Below are 18440 nucleotides of genomic sequence, written 5' to 3'. Positions count from 1 at the left end.
TTAAAAATTTCTTATCCATGATTAAATTATAACCATTTAACCATTTTACATAATTAATAACATTGATTTTGATCATATCAATAGTTGAATCAACTAGTCAACGTGTGAACATTATGTATGACTTCGTGTTAAAAATGCTAAATTTTTTATGAGTTTCAATTAAAATGATTATATGACCGATATTTATGCGTTTCCCTGGCTATTTAATTAGTTACTCATCATAGATACATGGAAGAAATATTAATCATGCAAGTACCAAGTACGTGACCAATATTTTGCTCAAACTCAAAATCATGCCGCAAACATATGTAACAATCGAATTGATTGATGAAATACATAAACATTGATTGCCCGGTGGTCATCAGCCGCCACTTTCCAGGAGAGGTCTTGAGTTCAATCTTGCCAAAAACAAACTTGAGATAATCAGGGTATTATTAAATGGTTGAGAATCACTTGGATACTAGCCTGACTGGAAATTGAGTTATTTTAAGATTTCAATAAGGCCTATGCCATGTTATTTGTAATTTCAGTGATCCACAATTACCGAATAATGAGTACTATTTACATATAAACGGAAAGTTAAATCTTTAGGCTTTAGCTTATAATTTTTGTAGGGTCTTTTTGAAACGAAACTATATGGTGGATTTGGACTCTTCAACACTATATGCAATCACAAACATATGAAGTTGTCATTTGACATTGAGTTGTACGCATAGCTGAGCTTTATTCATTACCTGTTAAAAGATATATAAATAGATCTCTCTTAGTTAGTAAACACTCAATACTATAAACTCTAGTTTTACAAGATATAAAGATAGAATCTTTAATTTCAGTTTCGAGAGATAAGTGTGTTAATCACGTATTCAACCTTATTGGTTTAAAATTTATATACATCTCTTAGTTGTCATAGAAAACAATAACCGTTCACTTGAGCTACTAAACTAATTACATTTGACATGCATCCAAAAACTAGTTTATTCAATTAAGAAAACTTTAGTGGTTTAATATTATTAAAGAACCATTGTTAATTTGGGTAACTTTTGTGTACCAAATAACGGATTAAAACATCTAAGAAACAAAACTAAGTAAGTAAGTAACTGCTCAGTGCTGCTTTTCGCGAGTTTTGAGCCCCAATATCTCGACAGTGTATGGGGAGGTTAAGATGTAGAAGAAATAATAATTCTTTAAAATAATAATAAAAAATAGGAAACCAAAAAGTAAATTCTTTAAAATAATAATATAAAAAAAAAGTACACCTTTTTAGTTTTTTCCCCCTCAATGATTAGACATAGAATATATCTATTTTTCGAATGTAAACGTAGAAGAAATTCAAAAGGCCCCAATATGTGGCCTGTGGGGTCTATAGTTACGACATTTTTAGTTAAATAAAACCAAAATAATTGTTTGAAGCAATGAAATATTTTCGTTGTGGATAAGGTCGGAAAATTTATGGTCTGTTGCTGTCACAATACGTAGATTCTGATTAGTTAAATAGAAAAAATGATGAGTTGGGCAATGTATATATAACGGAAATTTATTATTAAAGAATTTAGCAAAAGAACGGATGCAACAACGTACATATAAATATTTTGATTGAAGGGCAGTCAGTGTCTTGATGTGGATACTATTTAATTAATTAGATTATGTTTGATGTGAAGAATTTTGTAGAAGTGTATAAGCTAAAGCTAATGATGCAACTCCATCATAGTTGGTACATTGAAGAAAATAATATAAAATTGATCAAACAATTGACTAATTAGTTACCTTTAATTTAATTCACATACTTGTGTAATAAACTCGATATGTACTTTATTAATTCACGGCACATTGTTAAACTTTAAATGACAATTATTGTAGTGTTAATTAGTTTTTTTTAATGACTCGTTTTATTAAAATCGTAAACCCCATTACAAACACTAAAATTCATATACACACCTGTATAAACAATAATTTACATGAAAGAAAACTTGATCCAATTCGCCCATGTCATAGATGTCCTCTTTGCCTGGTGCTTAATCCAAAGGAAACCAAGGGATTTAATCAACCTAGACCACGTGTTCCCTTGAAAGGGACATGCAGCTCATTGCGAGCTTTCCAAATACTTCAACATGAGATCAGCACAACCGCATGTAGCATCTCCTTAATTGCCTGATGAATTAAGAGGAGCTGTCACATGAAATTCCATCATATCCCGAATAAAAAATGCAAATTACAATGAGGGGATCTTGCACCATCTCTCAATCCATATCCAAATATCCGATACAATTGGGCATGACCCCAAAAGATGGTTCACAGTCTCTGGCTAATCGTTACACAAAGGACAGATTATACGAGATTAGCACATTACGTGTCAATAAATTATTGAGTTGAAATTTTATTCATTTCTGTCCGCCAATTAAAGATACTAACCTTATTTAAAAGCCATCTAACTTTCAAAAAAACAAAATTTAAAAGCCATCTACGTACACGAAGCATGCACATAGTAATCACCCGGAATTTGTCTTTGCATTAATGTCGTGTTACTAGTTAATAGTTATTTTTTAAAAACATTTATATACGTACTAGGTTAGTACCCGTGCGATGCACGGTTTTGTTATTTAATATGTTAATATTGAAAAGAATAATAATAAGATGAAAAATATTGTTTATTAATTCCGCTACAGAATACAAATTAAAATGTGTATGTAAAGTTATTAAAGAATCGGACACCACCATATAAAAAAAATGTGTAGATACTTACCTTCTAATATGTTCAACTATAAAAGAATAAATTATATAATATGGGGGGATTTATATACATATAACTTGATACTTTTCATGAAACAATTTTCATACACATAAACTTTATTGGTATAAATATATAGTTTACTCGTGATTCATTATAAATTATTATTGGGAACTCGAGAATACAATACCTTTATTGAACATCAACATGAATTTTGCATTCATTATCGATGCCTTCAGGTCGAGTTACCTTTGCAAAACAACACTTTTACAATATCACATAATGAAAACAATTTAGTAGTTTGAAATCTTTTATTATATTAAAGCATAGTTGCTCTAATAACTTATCGATCAATCAAAACTCTCGATTTTTTAATGTTGACTTTTGTTTTCAATTGTGACTTTAATTTACACTTTTTTGTTTTCCATAACAAATTTACATTTTTTACCCGATAATTTTAATATAACAAATAAATAATAATACCTATTATATATCCAATAGAATAATAGATAATACTTATCCAATAAAATAATAACTAATATAAATCCAATAATATGTTTTTATCATATATATATATAATTATTAATTAAAAATAAATTAAATTTAATGTAAATATATTAAGATTTTAATAGTAGTTGTATTATTTTAATTTTAATTTCAATATATATTAAAAGACGGTTGAACTAATGACTTATTAACCAATCATATCGCTTGATTTTATCAAATTGACTCTCGCTGATGTCATCATTAGTTTTTTACATTATTTATTTAATTAATAAAAACAAATAACTATAATAATTATTAAAGATGAGATGACAAAAAACACTACAACAAGTTTCTTCCATAAAAAAGTCTTTCAAATGAAGAAGAATGGTATATGTTTCCAATGTTCTTTTATTACATTAGTTTTCTTTCTATTAGCTTAACATTCTTAACAGTTGAATTGAACACTTAATATCTACTTATATCTTCAACTTTGAACTTATAAGTTTTTTATAAGTTACATGTATTAATATCTAATATTAGTAATGTCGTAAGTCTTGTTTTCATTGTTGGACACAAGTCTAAAATCTAGTATATTCTAAAGCTATTAAATAATTTTATTATTCCAAACACACCGTATTGATGTAAATAACACACAATATGAATCAAAAGATAGTTCACGTGAAGAATAAGCTACAAAAATATAAATGTTTCAAAAAACATATTATACCGCAACAAATAAAAACCACATATAAATTAATTGATTATTGATTCGACCACTTTTTTTTAAAAGGCATCATTGGTCCACCTCTAAAATACTACTTGCTTGAATGTCAGTGTTAAAATTCAAACCACTTACTAACATACTATTTTAAAAAATAATAATAACTAATTTTAAATTTTGAAACATAATATTTTAAAGCCTAAAGAATGAACTTCTCAAAAAATTAGCCTCCATATTTTCAAAAGCAAATAAATTAGGATGTAATAAATTGATGATCACAGATATTAATCTTAATACTTTATAATGCAAATTACAATTTTCATTTTAAGTAATTAAAAACTTAAAAAGACTATATCGTCCCTTCTTTTTTTACATCTTCAATATATTACATACATAAAGAGACTAAAATACTCATAAAATATCTATATAACCCTTATTGAAATTTTACTATGTACATCCTTCAATACTTAAAATAACTATAACATTCCACTAAATCAATTAATTTTATATTAATTACGCATCTCTAACCTACCGATGCCACCGCCACCGGCGTCACCCGTCGTCGTCACCACTGACCAATGTCGCCGCATTGCGCGGACACACTTCTATCTATTCACCTTTATAAAAGAAACTGAACCCCCCTCACTTAAATTTAAGAACTTGATATGTCTAATTTACCCTCCATCTTAAGGCATCCTTACTTCCATTTTATAGAATGTCTAATTTACACTCACAATTCGCCCCCTTCTCCCCTTTCACATCCCACCACAAAATTCATCACATCTTCGGCCGCAATGAAATTACTTTTACGTTAATAATCATAGTACTACCGTTGTTGCATTGCGCGAGCACCAATTTGATTGTAATTAATATTCAATTCGGTAGTAAACGTTTAAGATTGACGAGGTATTAAAAAGTTACACTAACCAATTAATATATTAATTACTTTTACATTAATAACATACACTACCTGTCATAACCACCACCAGTCGCTACCGCCACCTGTCACCACCGCATTTTCGCCATCACTGCCGCATTGTGCGGACAACATGCTAGTATTATAAAAAAATAGCACTTTATTTTTGGAAGTGTTGAAAAAATGTATATTTTCACTTACATTATCCTTTTAAAACTACAGTAATGATTAAATTACACTATCAATTTTTTATTTTTTAAAATATCATTATTAACTCTTTACATCAATTATTCACACCACTCTCTACCACTAATAGTCACCCCCACCACTACATCGTCGCTGTCTCAATCACCGCCGCATTGCGCGGGTAACGTGCCAGTACTATTTAATAAAGAAAAAAACATTTTATTTTTAGAAGTGTTTAAAAAGATGTAATATTTTCACCTAGCACCCCTTAATATTTTTTTCACGTACATTACCCCCTTAACATTAATGATTAAATTACATTATCATCACTCTATCTTTTAACATATTTTTATTAATCTTGTACATCAGTTACCTTTAAATCAATTATCTACAACATTCAACGCCCGCATCCACTAACAACAGTCGCGTCCACCACCACACTATCACCGTCACAACCACCACTATGTTGCGCGGGTACCATGCTAGTAACAATATATAAAAAAGTTAACATGTATGCACACTATTACTTCATGTTATATTTATATACTAGATTAAATCCATGCAATGCATGGGGTGATTGATAGTGTAAATAAAAAATAATTGATAGTTATTATACATTATTTATGATAATGTAAAACAAATTGTCCAATAATAAATAATAAGATTATAACTTAAATATCGTAGATATAAAGCTCACAAATCCATGTCATTACTACATATATGATATATGTAATGGATAAAGCACACCTCATAGCTCTTTTTTTCTCCATCAAACTGTCAAAAATATTCTATTTCTCACATATATAGTAACACCACCTTCTACATATGCTTTCCAAAATCTTGTTCTCAAATATTTTTCCACCATACAACCATCATCAGCCATCACTCCTAGCCACCAAACTCACCTACTTTTCATATTTTAGACCAAAACATGGGTGCTAATACGTCATTGTTAAGCTCGGATGAACCAGAAAGTCCATCCGAGCTTAACCTTGGTGACATACCTGAATCTTGTGTAGCGTTAATGTTATCTTATTTAGAACCTCATGAGATATGCAAGTTAGCTAGAATCAACCGAGCATTTCGAGCAGCTTCTACAGCAGATTTTATATGGGTCTCCAAATTGCCAAATAATTATCATCATTTAGTTGAAAAACTGTGGCTTAACAATAACAAAAGATTAGGAGAAAAGGAGATTTTTGCTAAGTTGAGTTGCCCGGTGGCTTTTGATGATGGCAATAAGGTTCGGTTTCTCTCTTTGTTTTGTTGTTCTTTCAAATTTGCTTATTTTGTTAAAATTGAGCCATTGCCAAAAATACATTAACAAAAATACTCAATCTCATCTACATAGTTTATTTTCACACAAAAATATAGTAATATTGTACGTAAAAAAGGCTATAGACAGTTATATATGTATGAAGTTATTGGTATCAATGAGTACTATTTTGTAAGTGTGATTTTCTTTATAAAAAAGTATATATATATATATATATATATATATTTTTCTGACTATGTGGGCTTTGTTGGGACTTAAAGTAAAATTGGACATATTAACATAATAATATTGTTTCAGGAATTTTGGGTGGACAAGACTAGTGGAGGTGGTTGCGTGTCTATTTCATCAAAGGCATTAACAATTACCGGAATTGATGATAGACGATATTGGAATCGTATTCCTTCTGATGAATCAAGGTAAATTAGAATGATTTTTGTTTTCTTCGTTTGTATGCTTTTTATTTTAACAACAAACTTTTATTTACATTCTTGCAAGATGTCCAAATATTACATCAAATAACTAATTTGAGCCGTCAAGCGGAAAAGCCATGACAATTGGGCATTTGGATGTTAACTACTTTTCATTTGTTTTGTATACATTGAGGCTTTAGTCTATATTAGAGTAACTTGCTAATTAAAAAACTTGTGAGTTTAAGTGACACTAAAATGCAAGTTTCGATACGGATAAAACATATGTGTGAAGTATTTGTCTTTAAAACGAGAAAAAAGTACATTTCTCATAGGTACATAACATGTTAATTTTGATTTAATCATTCATTTGTCACTTGTCAGATACTCTACGGTTGCGTATCTTAGACAAATCTGGTGGCTAGAAGTAGATGGCAACATTGAGTTCTTGTTTCCAGCCGGAACTTATTCATTGTCATTCAAGTTACAGCTAGGGAAGGTCTTAAATCGAAATGGAAGACGTGTGTGTAGCACTGAGGATGTCCATGGGTGGAATGTGAAACCTGTGGAGTTTAAATTTACGACTGGAGAAGGTCAGCATAGTGTTGTGAAACGATTTTTGGAGAAAACAGAAAACTGGGAATACCACCATGTTGGTGAATTCGTCGTCAAAGACTCAAACACGCCGATGAAGGTGGAGTTTTCTTTGACACAGATCGATTGCACTCATACGAAAGGTGGTCTTTCTATAGACTCAGTTCTTATATGTCCTAGTAAGTAGCCAAATGAATATTCAAAGTCCAATTACTATAAGCTAGCCTGAATTTATGTTGACATTTGTATAATATGATTATTTGAATGATGATTTGGTGGTAATTTAGTGGAATATATATGAGAAAATTTGTTGATATAGGTTAGATTCTATTTGGATTGTTGTCCTGAATTCATAGTTATATTAGTACGATATATGTTGTGTTGTATGTAAAGTAAGAGCCAATGTAACATACTCGAGTGTACTCGAGTGAGTGATTAGAGTTATAAATATTTCAATATTATTATATGATTGGCATTTATAAGAAGATTAAAAAATTCTCATATTATCATATGATGAAAGGTGAAACCTAAATCAAGCTTAGTTAACGATCCAATCACATGATGATCGGCCCAGATCATGTGAGGATTAGCATGGAGGTATTGTACCAGGATCATATAGTTTATACGGGGTGAGTCGATGGGTATCCAATTGTGATACCGGGACTAGGGTTCACTCCCGACCAATTAGATGAATACTTACATATGGGGCGTGCGACTTCAGTTGATTGTTTAAATAACTTTTGTAAGTGCGTTTATTATTTATATCACATCGACTACTTGAGAAAGCCGACAACTGATGATGTTCAATGTTTGGTAAGTAAGCATGAACAGATACATGGTTTTCTATGTTTGGTAGTATTGATTGTATGCATTGGGGTTGGATAAACTGTCCGATGGCTTGGCAAGGGCAGTACACACGAGGCGACAAAGGACATCCGAAGATCATGCATGAAGCAGTTGCTTCATATGATTTGTGGATTTTTGGCATGCTTACTTTGGCCCGACATGTTCGAACAACGACATCAACGTCTTTAATGAATCAGATTACTTCGATGATCTACTCCAAGATAGAGCTCCCGAAATCCAATATATTATTAACGGCGAAGAGTTTACCAAGAGATATTATCTGGATGACGGTATTTATCCTGAATGGGCGACACTAGTCAAGTGTTTTGAATGCCCGATGGACCCAAAGACTACAAAGTTCAAGCGCTATCAAGAGGCTGCAAGAAAGGATGTCGAACGAGCTTTCGGGGTGCTCCAAGGTCATTGGGCAATCCTTAAACATAATGCCCGCCCGTTTTTGGTGAACAAAATAAAACGCATTATGTATGCTTGTGTCATTCTACACAACATGATTGTTCATGTCAACGGTAGCGCAATTTCCGACCTTGAGGAAGATTATTTGGTCGACCCAACTAATATGTCAACACGTACGTAGGATGAAAGGGTTGCAACGCAAATGTGGGTCTTCGCAGAGTTACGTGATAGAATGACGCACCATCAACTTTGCAATGCCCTAGTGGAACATGTTTGGAACCTCCTGAAAAATTACCGTCAACGTTGATGTTTTAATAAGTGTTGTAATGTTTTATTAATGTTTTTATTATGTCTAGTTTCGTAATATTTATTTTCTATTATTAGGATCATAACTTTTTTTTAATAAGTGTTATAATATTTTATTAATAATAGAAATACTTTATTTGAATGGTGTTTTTGTTAATTAGAAATAATTATAAAAGAATTGATGATGTGGCGAAAAAGTTTCAAGAAACTGTCCTTATAAGTCAAAGAGAGTCCTGTGTGAAATCCTGAGTGATATAATGCTGATGTGACAGGTAAAAAGCTGAAGGATTCCCCTTTTTATAAGCACCGACCTTACCCACCATATGGAAAACGGAGAATAAAAATAGAACAATATTTCACACAAGTGTCGTCATTTCTCTCTGGAACCAACTAAGGTTAGATGCTAGATGCTCGAATTTATCTCTTTGTATATACTTATATATGTATATTATACTATATGTGCTTAATTTATCCAACATTTTGGACTAGTATTAAGAAGACGGGGTGATATTCGTACCCAACTTTTGATTTATTTACCACAAACATGTTTTACTGAATTATATATTTTTTTAATGATTGTACTGTGTGATAAATAAATCAAGTTTTATGAAAGAATATTAATTCTCTAGGTAGAGTTTTGTTTAGCAAACACTATATTCTAATACCAATGTTACGATTAGTGCGCTGACAGCTGAAATTTGACATCAAATTCATGTAGATACTTTTTGAATTTATAAAATTTTAAAGTTAACGTCCTCATATGAAAATTTCACTCATTTATATATGCTCCATCCGTCCCATTAATTATGTTCTATTTTGAATATTCAAAGTCCTTTTTTATAAACTTTGACCTTAAATATTTTGAATTGTGTTATATAATATTTGATGAAAGTTATATGAATGGATTGAGTTTTAAATATACTTTTTATTGTTATAATTTTCATCAAATATTATATAACACAAGTTAAAATATTTAAGGTCAAAGTTTATAAAGAAAGACTTTGAAAATTCAAACTAAGACACATTTAGTGGGACGGAGGGAGTATAACACATATGTTATTATCTTTAATAGTGCTCAAGCCCGTCTAACGGACGGGTAGTTTCAAAATATATTAATCAAAGCTAATATGATTCGAGCAACTATCAATATGACCAATACCACAACTTAATCAGTATGAAAGCTAAAAGAAAAATATATGAAAATTAACTCCATATAAATATTGATTCCGGTTAAACTTTTTTTTCCTTTCAAATTTAGTTAATTAAAAAATTTGCAACAAAGTATATAATTTGAAAAATATATATCAATTCATCAACAAAGACCATCTCGAACATTTTGATTTTCTTCGGGTTGTTCCACTTCGAAATAGTCCATACATGCACAATACAGAGTCGTAGATGATGGTTAATATGTGTTGGCTTAAGATTTTCAAGATAAACTAATGTGGCTTTATTTTTTGTTATTGAATAAGAAGCCATAATGAATCTAAAATGGAAAACAAACTAAATTAAAAGAGATAAAAATAACAATAACATAACAATTAAATGTTAAATAATAATAATAATGATTAAATATGAACAAAATATATAAATAAAAAAAAACTCATTTGGTAATTGATCGTATTTTTTTTTGGCCGTAGGTTTTTTTTGGGTTGAGAATATGTGATGGTTTTTTGTAGGTTGTTTATATAGATAAATAATTTTGGAAGACTTTTAAGGATAAAAAAAGTTTTTAATTAATAATAAAGTTGATCATTTATTAAATTAAAAATTTTAAAATATAAAGTTTTATTTGTTCAAAACTTCTATGTTTGTTCATTTATTCAGTTAACTTAAATAAGTGAATGAACATGAATACATTTCGTTCATGTTTGTTTAATTTATCTACGGACATATATGCCTTACGTCGTTGTTCATATGAAGTTGAAATGTCGCAACACGCAAAATCCATAGTAGTTTTTTCGTTACAAAATGGCATGACGCATGTATATCATCCAGTCAATATAGTGTATGCGTTGCTTCTAAAAGATCAACACCACACATGTCGCATGTGTTGCTTCAAAAAGATTTTAGCAAATTGCAACTCAAAAGACTTGCAACTTATGCATAAATATACGTTGTTTTTAAAGGTAAATTTTCTTCAAGATTTCCGCACAACGAACGGGTCAAAAATATATAAGCATTATGTTACATTAAATTTATATCAATACCAATCCTTCCAACTAATCGTATTGTTCTTTGCTCTATATTTATACCACATATTACTCGAAGACTTAATGCTAAGGATAATCTGACATTAATCTCGATGCTTACACTAGTATATATTTATAAGTTTTGTTAATGATAGCCTTAAAGACAGTAAAAACCAATTTGATGCATTATAGTTTGTACTTTGTTAGAAAATTAAGGGATGGTTTTTAATATAAAATGTACAAGTTTTTAAGCATGTACTAAATTGTCAGTGACAACTAGGGCTTTCAATATCATTTTTCTATATTTCTATACTATATTAATAAACAAATTATCATCTTCTATTTTCAACTTTCTACCTTTAAAATACCTAAAATAACCTTATTTTCAACACATTTCTAACTCACACACACTAAATCTACCAAATATATCTCTAAAATATTACACTCATATTTATCCAAACTATCTATCTCCTTTATTAATTAACTTGATTAAACCCGTGCGGGATTCACTGATAACGTAAACTAAAATTAACAGATAATTACATTGTTATTCATAGTTTATGATAATATAAAAAATAGTCAATTTATAACTGATGCAAATAATAAAATTATAATTTATAAATATATATAATACTTGATAAATGTTATATAAATCGATTGTGTTTTAAACGTGTTTTCATTGGTATTATTTTCATCAAGTTTTATATAACAAAAAAAAAAATCTAAGGTCAAACTAAGACACTTTTAATAGGACGGAAGGAGTATCAAATATGTTAAAGCATTATTAATGAAACGTAAATATTTATAAACCATAAAATTGTTTTTCTATGATCTATATATATTAAATATAATATTATAAATAATCTCACTAAAAACAATGATAATTATCATTGAATTAATAAAAAGACGTGGGCCAAAGCATATATAAACATCTTTGCGCTCATATATTATCAAAATACGGGATCTTAGTTATATAGAGATAAGTTACAAATATAGATTAAAATATCAAAAATATATATGTGTGAAATTGATAAAGAAAATATCTAAATTTAACATTGATAACATAATTGGTTAATAAAATATTAGATGTAATTATCAATATAATCTAGTTTTATATTATATTAAAGTAAATTATATTCTACGTATAAAGATAAAGATAATTAAATACAAAAGAATATAGAAAAAGATAAGTTACAAATATCGACAATATATTATCAATGTATTTTAATTAGTTTTAATATTTAATGAATATCTAACGTAGTTTGCAAAATATAAACAAATATTAAGTTAGATCAAGTAGTTTGTGTATAATACTAAAAGTTAGAGGTCTTGAGTTCTAATATTGTATTTGACTTCTTTATTTGCTATTTAAAATTGTATGAAAAAAAAGAAGCAAATGTTCACGTAGGCAAATGATGACATGACAAATGAACTGTCACATGAGCATTAAAAAACATAAAATTAAATATCAATACATCCCCTCCAAAACTTTATTAATTACATATATATCCAAGCTATGTTGCAATTAACAAATATACCCATTCTTATCATATAAACCTCATTTTTAGCCAATCTTATTTACTATAGTGAAAATAATTTAATTTATGACAATTTTACCCTTTCATCAATAATAATAATTTATCCAATATCTGATCCATTCATAGGAGTTAACATTCAATTAGATTATCACGTATCAAAGCTCACATTTATTCCTCAAATTCTTTGTATAATAAACTTGAGTACAACTATCGATCTACAAATAGGAAGTGTTAGATTTGGGACTATACTACATATTATTATCAATTTATCATTGAAGTTATGTACTTATGTCAGGCATTCTATGCATTTGGCCAGTTTAATTGTTACTTTTAATTCCGCAATATGAAGCTTTCGCAATGTTAACTGATTGTTTAAGGAACCAATAATGAGTAATGATGGGAAAAAATGAATCAGAATTGTGAAATCAAATAAGTATTACTATCTCCATATTACAAATAAAGTAGGATACAAAAATGAATTAGAATTGTGAGTTTGCTTAAGTAATTCTCCAGTATTCATGATTATAAGAGGCAAGGGTATAGTCGGCTTGTTTTATCGGCAAAAATCATCGGCAAGGATCGACTTTTCGGCTATACTATAGCATATGTATCGGCAACTTTAATCGGCTAGTTTTGGCAAAGTTTGGCAAGCTGGATCGGCTAGTTTTGGCCGATTGTTGTGAACGTTGGGTGCTATATATATTAATTGTTTATGGGTTTTGTGTGCATCAAGACAAACATGCCATGTCCTTAATGGATGCTATATATATATTATTATTAGTATCATTATTATTTCATTGATTAATAGATAGATAGATACAACCACTTGCCGATTGCCCCTACACCCTATATTTTGGTTAAGAATTGGTATTTTTTGTCAAGAATTTGGGTTGTACACGTGACGGCTCCTTATTGGTTGATTTCTTGTCAAAACTTGCCAAATTGCCATAACTTTGGCACTACACCCTTGTCCCTAAAATACCAACATCAAAACATACGATCAAATGAAAAGATGAAATAGTCATTGTTACAAGATAAAATACATTACAAAGCCGTCTTAAAATAACCAAAAACTATATAAAACATCTACAATTGTATTGTCAAATGGGTTGATCCGAAAGCAAAACCAATTGTTGAAGAATGGTTGATTGAGAGAATAAATAATCAATAATCGTTTTGGAAAATGGTATAAAAGTTCTAAAAATAAAAAGAGCTAAAAATGGTATAGTTGTTATATCAAACATAATTTGGGGATATATGTAATTAAAAAGATTTTTAACGGGATGTATGTAATTCCCCCTAAAAAAGCCGGTTGACAAGAAAAAAGAAGTGCCACATATGAAAGGATCTATCTTCTCTTATAGATCTCTTAACCATAAAATAACTATACTATCATTTACGTCAATTACTTTTAAATTAATAACCACCTCGTTACCACTATCGCTACTAACATTACCGTTGCCACCGACCATCGCAAGGGTACCATCTCGTATATAGATTTATAGATATTGTCCATGTGAATAAAGTTGGCTATAATTTTCTACCATTTCCCTACAAACACCTATTCCCCACCGCCACACTCTCTTCAATCCAAAAATCCCCAATTTTTCTCTTTTTTTTTTCTAGGGTTATTTCTTTCAACTGAAAAAGGTAATTTGCTTTCATCTTTTCTACATCTAATCTATACAATCATATATATATATATATATATATATACACGCACATCGTTAATGTATATCTGTTCTCTCTCTAATTTAATTATAATGTGACTGATCCTTTATGTAGTTCCTTAAAAATGCTATAATTATTGTTGATACAATTTTTTTTTTTTAATTTGATTGAATGTGAAATATTTTAGAAAAAGTTGTCAAAATGGTTATCAAATATTAAGTTATGGATTAGAAATCTAGGTCCAAGTTTCAAAATTTTTACCTAGTGAAAATTCGGTTCGATTTTGTGTGGCAGTAAATTCCGACCTCGTAGATTAGTTGTTAACGAAAAATATAATAGGATTCGTGAGGTTTGGTTTAAACTTCTATGATGATTAACTTATAAAATTCTTATGCAAGATTTTTTATTTTTATTTTTATTTTTTTTATTTTTTATGGTTATGTGTTTCTAGAGGAATAAGTTTTTGAATAACTGATAGTTTAAGCTGTACAGATGGCAGGATAACGGCGTGTTTTTTTTTATCCGTGTGTGATAGAATAGAATTTAGCATTACTAGAAGTGAAAACGTAGCTGGAATAGGAAATGTCGGGAAAGTAGAAAATTTGTTTGAAATAATTGTGTTGTGTATGTGGAAAGGAGAAATTGTATGATCCTATGTTTATGAATGAAGGTTTTGTTTCGTTTGATCATTATATAGAAGCATGCTGCCTGCTACCATATGCCTAGAAAATTAAAAAAAAAGTTGTTAAAACTTTTTTTCTCATGTTGTACGCAGGTCATAATCCCTGATGTTTGATTTAGTTACACATGTTTGTTTCCTCTGTCACCGATGACCCCCGGGTGATTTTTATCTAGACGTTAGGCAGGGTCAGATCCATGTTAGGCCGTGTATGAGAGACTGGTCCTTTGATTCTGTGATGGGTAAAAATTGATGAATTCAGATGAGTGCAAATATAATATATGATTATTATATAGAAATTAGTAGCATTAGTTAGTGTGGATCTGCCGCCGTTGTTGGGTAAAAAAGTCGATGCTGCCTAGGTTTTTTGCTAAGATATATTTGGGTGGCCTGGTTCATGATGAATGACTAAGATACTGAAATGGTATTAATTTACTTTTCAGACTACATTAGGACAAAATGCTGCTGATACCTTAACGTATATGATGTGGTTAGATTTTTAGGATAAAGCCCAGGATGTCTAATTATTTTAGACGATATTGCAGGGGGGGACATGCAAATGGAAATCGGAAAATGCTGGTGTTAAAAAAAGATATATAAGGATAGCAATAAGTTATATGGAAGGTGTTTAGTTTAGTATTGCATTATTTAACATTGAGGTGGACAGGTGGTCTTGTGTACTGCATATTATTCGAAATCATTATAAATAAATATCTTTTTACATATCAGTAATTCCCAACAATAACAATACCGATCAAGTAATCAATACAATTGAAAAGTTAAATTGTTATATGTTATTACATGAACTTTTGACAATTTGCTCTTTACACTAAACGAGTAGTTTTTATCTGAAATTGTTGAAATCTATAAATGTTACTCCAAAATATGACAGTTTTAGACTTATAATTTAGTTAATTTCTTATATACAAGTTTTAGAAAGTTGGATTTAGTTGAGATCGAACAATTTTCTTGCTTAATCATAGTTATTGAATTGACTTAAAAATCTTTAATAATCCTTCGAAATATATACAATAAAAATATTTGGAACCATCTTAAATAAATATATATTTGGAACCATCTTAAATAAATATCTTTTTACCCGTGTTGAAGCACAGCCAAAATGAACCTAGTTAATATCATAAACTAGACTCTATTTTTCACAGAATATGGAGACTCAGATAGATTTCCTGCAATGGCTTGAACCTGACATGGCGCTCAAAGTACTTATGTCTCTGGATGATTCAGCTGATCTCATCCGTGCATCTGCTGTATCTCGATATTGGCAAAAGATTGGTGAGTAGCATCTGTAATATCCTACACTTGATAGCTTGCATTTGTTAGTTTTTACTCCATACTACTAATGTGTGGTAAATAGCTAATTTCATGTTTGGATCTTTGTTTAACGCATGAATTTTTAGTCAGTGGTCCCACTCTTTCATACTTTAGAGCTATATGAACTCGTGGAAATTATTTGTTGGTTGCAGTGATCTCTAATGGACTTAGCAAGCAGCTCTTTGTTAAAAGATATCCTCAGCTTGCTAACATTTCTAGTGTAATTGAACTGAGTCACAACTCGGAGAACGCCGGTGACGATCCGCCGGGTGATGTTATGGAACGTGTAGTGGGCAAGAGAGATCACCGGGCATATTCTTCTCTTTTCCGAGCTATTACAGTATTCCCACAGACTTATTGCATTTCTCGTGCAGTAAGTGCGTCAAGCACCGATAACTACCCAGAAGAAAGCATTGCACTTACTCTTGACCCACGAGAAAAAGTTCTTTATCGTGACTTGTACTGGTCAAGCAAAGGAAGTGACGATCCGGAAACACCAGAGATATTGATTTATAAGTTGACTTCTAATCTTTGTGTTATAACTGAAATCAACTTGCATCCATTTCAAGGTTGGTTTGTTTTGTTTGTTTGTTTTTTTTTTAATTTGTGGCAAAAGGTTGGTAACGGCAACCCACACTGGCCACAATCGACTCTGTATCCGTAATGTGGAGGGCATATCTGTCATGTGATTCTTTCAAAGATTGTGGTTATGGGGGTGCTTGGGCACTTAAACCCAAGACATTGTGTTAATCGGCCAACAATGCCCTACCCAATGCTAATTGAGCTAACACGCCATTGGATTCTCTTAATCTAACATAAAATTTAACACCAATCTTACTGAGTGTCATTCTTGTACACAGCATCCTTTCAGTTGGACTCCCCGATATACTCTTCAAGATTTGTGCGATTCCGGTTAGGCCATCCGAAATGTTGGAAGGAGATGGATTATAATTTTATGGAGGAAGGAAAATGTGCTAATGACAAGTTCATTTGGACATATACATCAGAAGTGTTCCCTGTGGCTCAGGTAAGGGCTAATTAAATTTATTTTTAATCACGTTAAAAGAAAATGGTACAGATAACTGATTTTATAAGCATTGCAAAATCTTGGCCCTGTGCAAGACTTGAAATGCAGTAATTATATGTTACCAAGATTTACTGAACTGACCATTTGAGCATTGTGAAGATACTAGTAGTTTTGTGCACACCGCTCTCTAAATTGCTTATTAAAACTTATAGCTTTTTAAATGCTTCTTAAAATGACCAGAAGTGTTTTCAGGCCTTCGCCTGACTCATTCTGATCCAGATCAAAAGTAATGTTCTCGCCCAATCAATATTACCAGCTTCCCAACCTGACTGAGCCAAGTATCTTGTCAGCTCTAAAAATATAGTTTTTTAATCAGCTATTCATCAGAATTCTTTGGCTCAACAGGAAAATCGATTACAAAGGTTCCAGTTGCCGGAGCCTGTGGTCTGCGTTGGTGGCTATTTGCAGATTGAGCTGTTGGGTCGAGTTCAGAAACAAGCAGCAGATGCCAAATACTACATATGGTATGTAAGATCTAGCACTTCTTAAAATGTGTGCATGAACTATAAGCATGTGTTTTATGTGACACTACAAATTGGTGTTTTATACAGCGTGGCTCATGTCCAGGCCATAGGACGTCAGTTATCACCTGCATTTTGTGTCGAGTTTTCTGAACCGTCGAATGCGATAACTCTTAAGTATGATGCTGAGGAATTTGTACGTATTATGTACCATGTTTCCAATAGACAAATTGATTCACTTAGTCCCAGTATGCTTCCCGTAGAACATCATCGACACCTAGCTTTGGCAAACTTGCAAGACTTTATGATGCTAGACGCAGCTCTAGATGATGATTTCCAAGAACATGAGTGGGTCGATGATGATGATGAGCTTGATTATGATGAGATTGATCCGATCTTCATAATTTAAGTGATCATGGTACAGTTTGTTTTCTTGCGTATTCTAGATAGTGTATAGTTTCTGGTACTACAGGCTTATTCAATCTTGATGTCATGCTAAATTTACTCCGTTGTTTGACTTTCTAAGCTGAAATCCAAGCAAAATCTGGTAGTGAGCTTCCTAAAGATGTTGGGAATAATTTCAAGTTTTGATCTTTGTTGGCA

At 30.8% G+C, this 18440-nt stretch overlaps 2 protein-coding genes across 3 annotated transcripts; both read left to right on the top strand.

Annotated features, from left to right (window-relative positions):
* Nucleotides 1–5769: 5769 nt before the first annotated feature.
* On the top strand, nucleotides 5770–7641 carry LOC122598077 (F-box protein PP2-A13-like). Its single transcript, XM_043770688.1, has 3 exons — nucleotides 5770–6277; nucleotides 6608–6726; nucleotides 7102–7641. Exons 1-3 carry the CDS (start codon nucleotides 5966–5968, stop codon nucleotides 7496–7498), a joined length of 828 nt encoding a protein of 275 aa, XP_043626623.1. The 5' UTR covers nucleotides 5770–5965; the 3' UTR covers nucleotides 7499–7641.
* A 6510-nt stretch (nucleotides 7642–14151) lies between these two features.
* Nucleotides 14152–18440, top strand: LOC122595585 (F-box protein At4g00755-like). 2 transcript variants are annotated; one of them, XM_043767970.1, is made up of 6 exons: nucleotides 14152–14257; nucleotides 16121–16250; nucleotides 16442–16858; nucleotides 17150–17316; nucleotides 17722–17840; nucleotides 17928–18440. In XM_043767970.1, exons 2-6 carry the CDS (start codon nucleotides 16124–16126, stop codon nucleotides 18244–18246), a joined length of 1149 nt encoding a protein of 382 aa, XP_043623905.1. In that variant the 5' UTR covers nucleotides 14152–14257; nucleotides 16121–16123; the 3' UTR covers nucleotides 18247–18440. The 2 variants fall into 2 exon arrangements, with proteins under 2 accessions (XP_043623905.1, XP_043623906.1); XM_043767971.1 differs by having other exon boundaries at nucleotides 14162–14257; nucleotides 16105–16250.

This window comes from Erigeron canadensis, chromosome 4 (genome assembly GCF_010389155.1).
Source record: "Erigeron canadensis isolate Cc75 chromosome 4, C_canadensis_v1, whole genome shotgun sequence".
Taxonomy (NCBI): domain Eukaryota; kingdom Viridiplantae; phylum Streptophyta; class Magnoliopsida; order Asterales; family Asteraceae; genus Erigeron; species Erigeron canadensis.
This window is presented reverse-complemented; position numbering and strand designations above follow the sequence as displayed.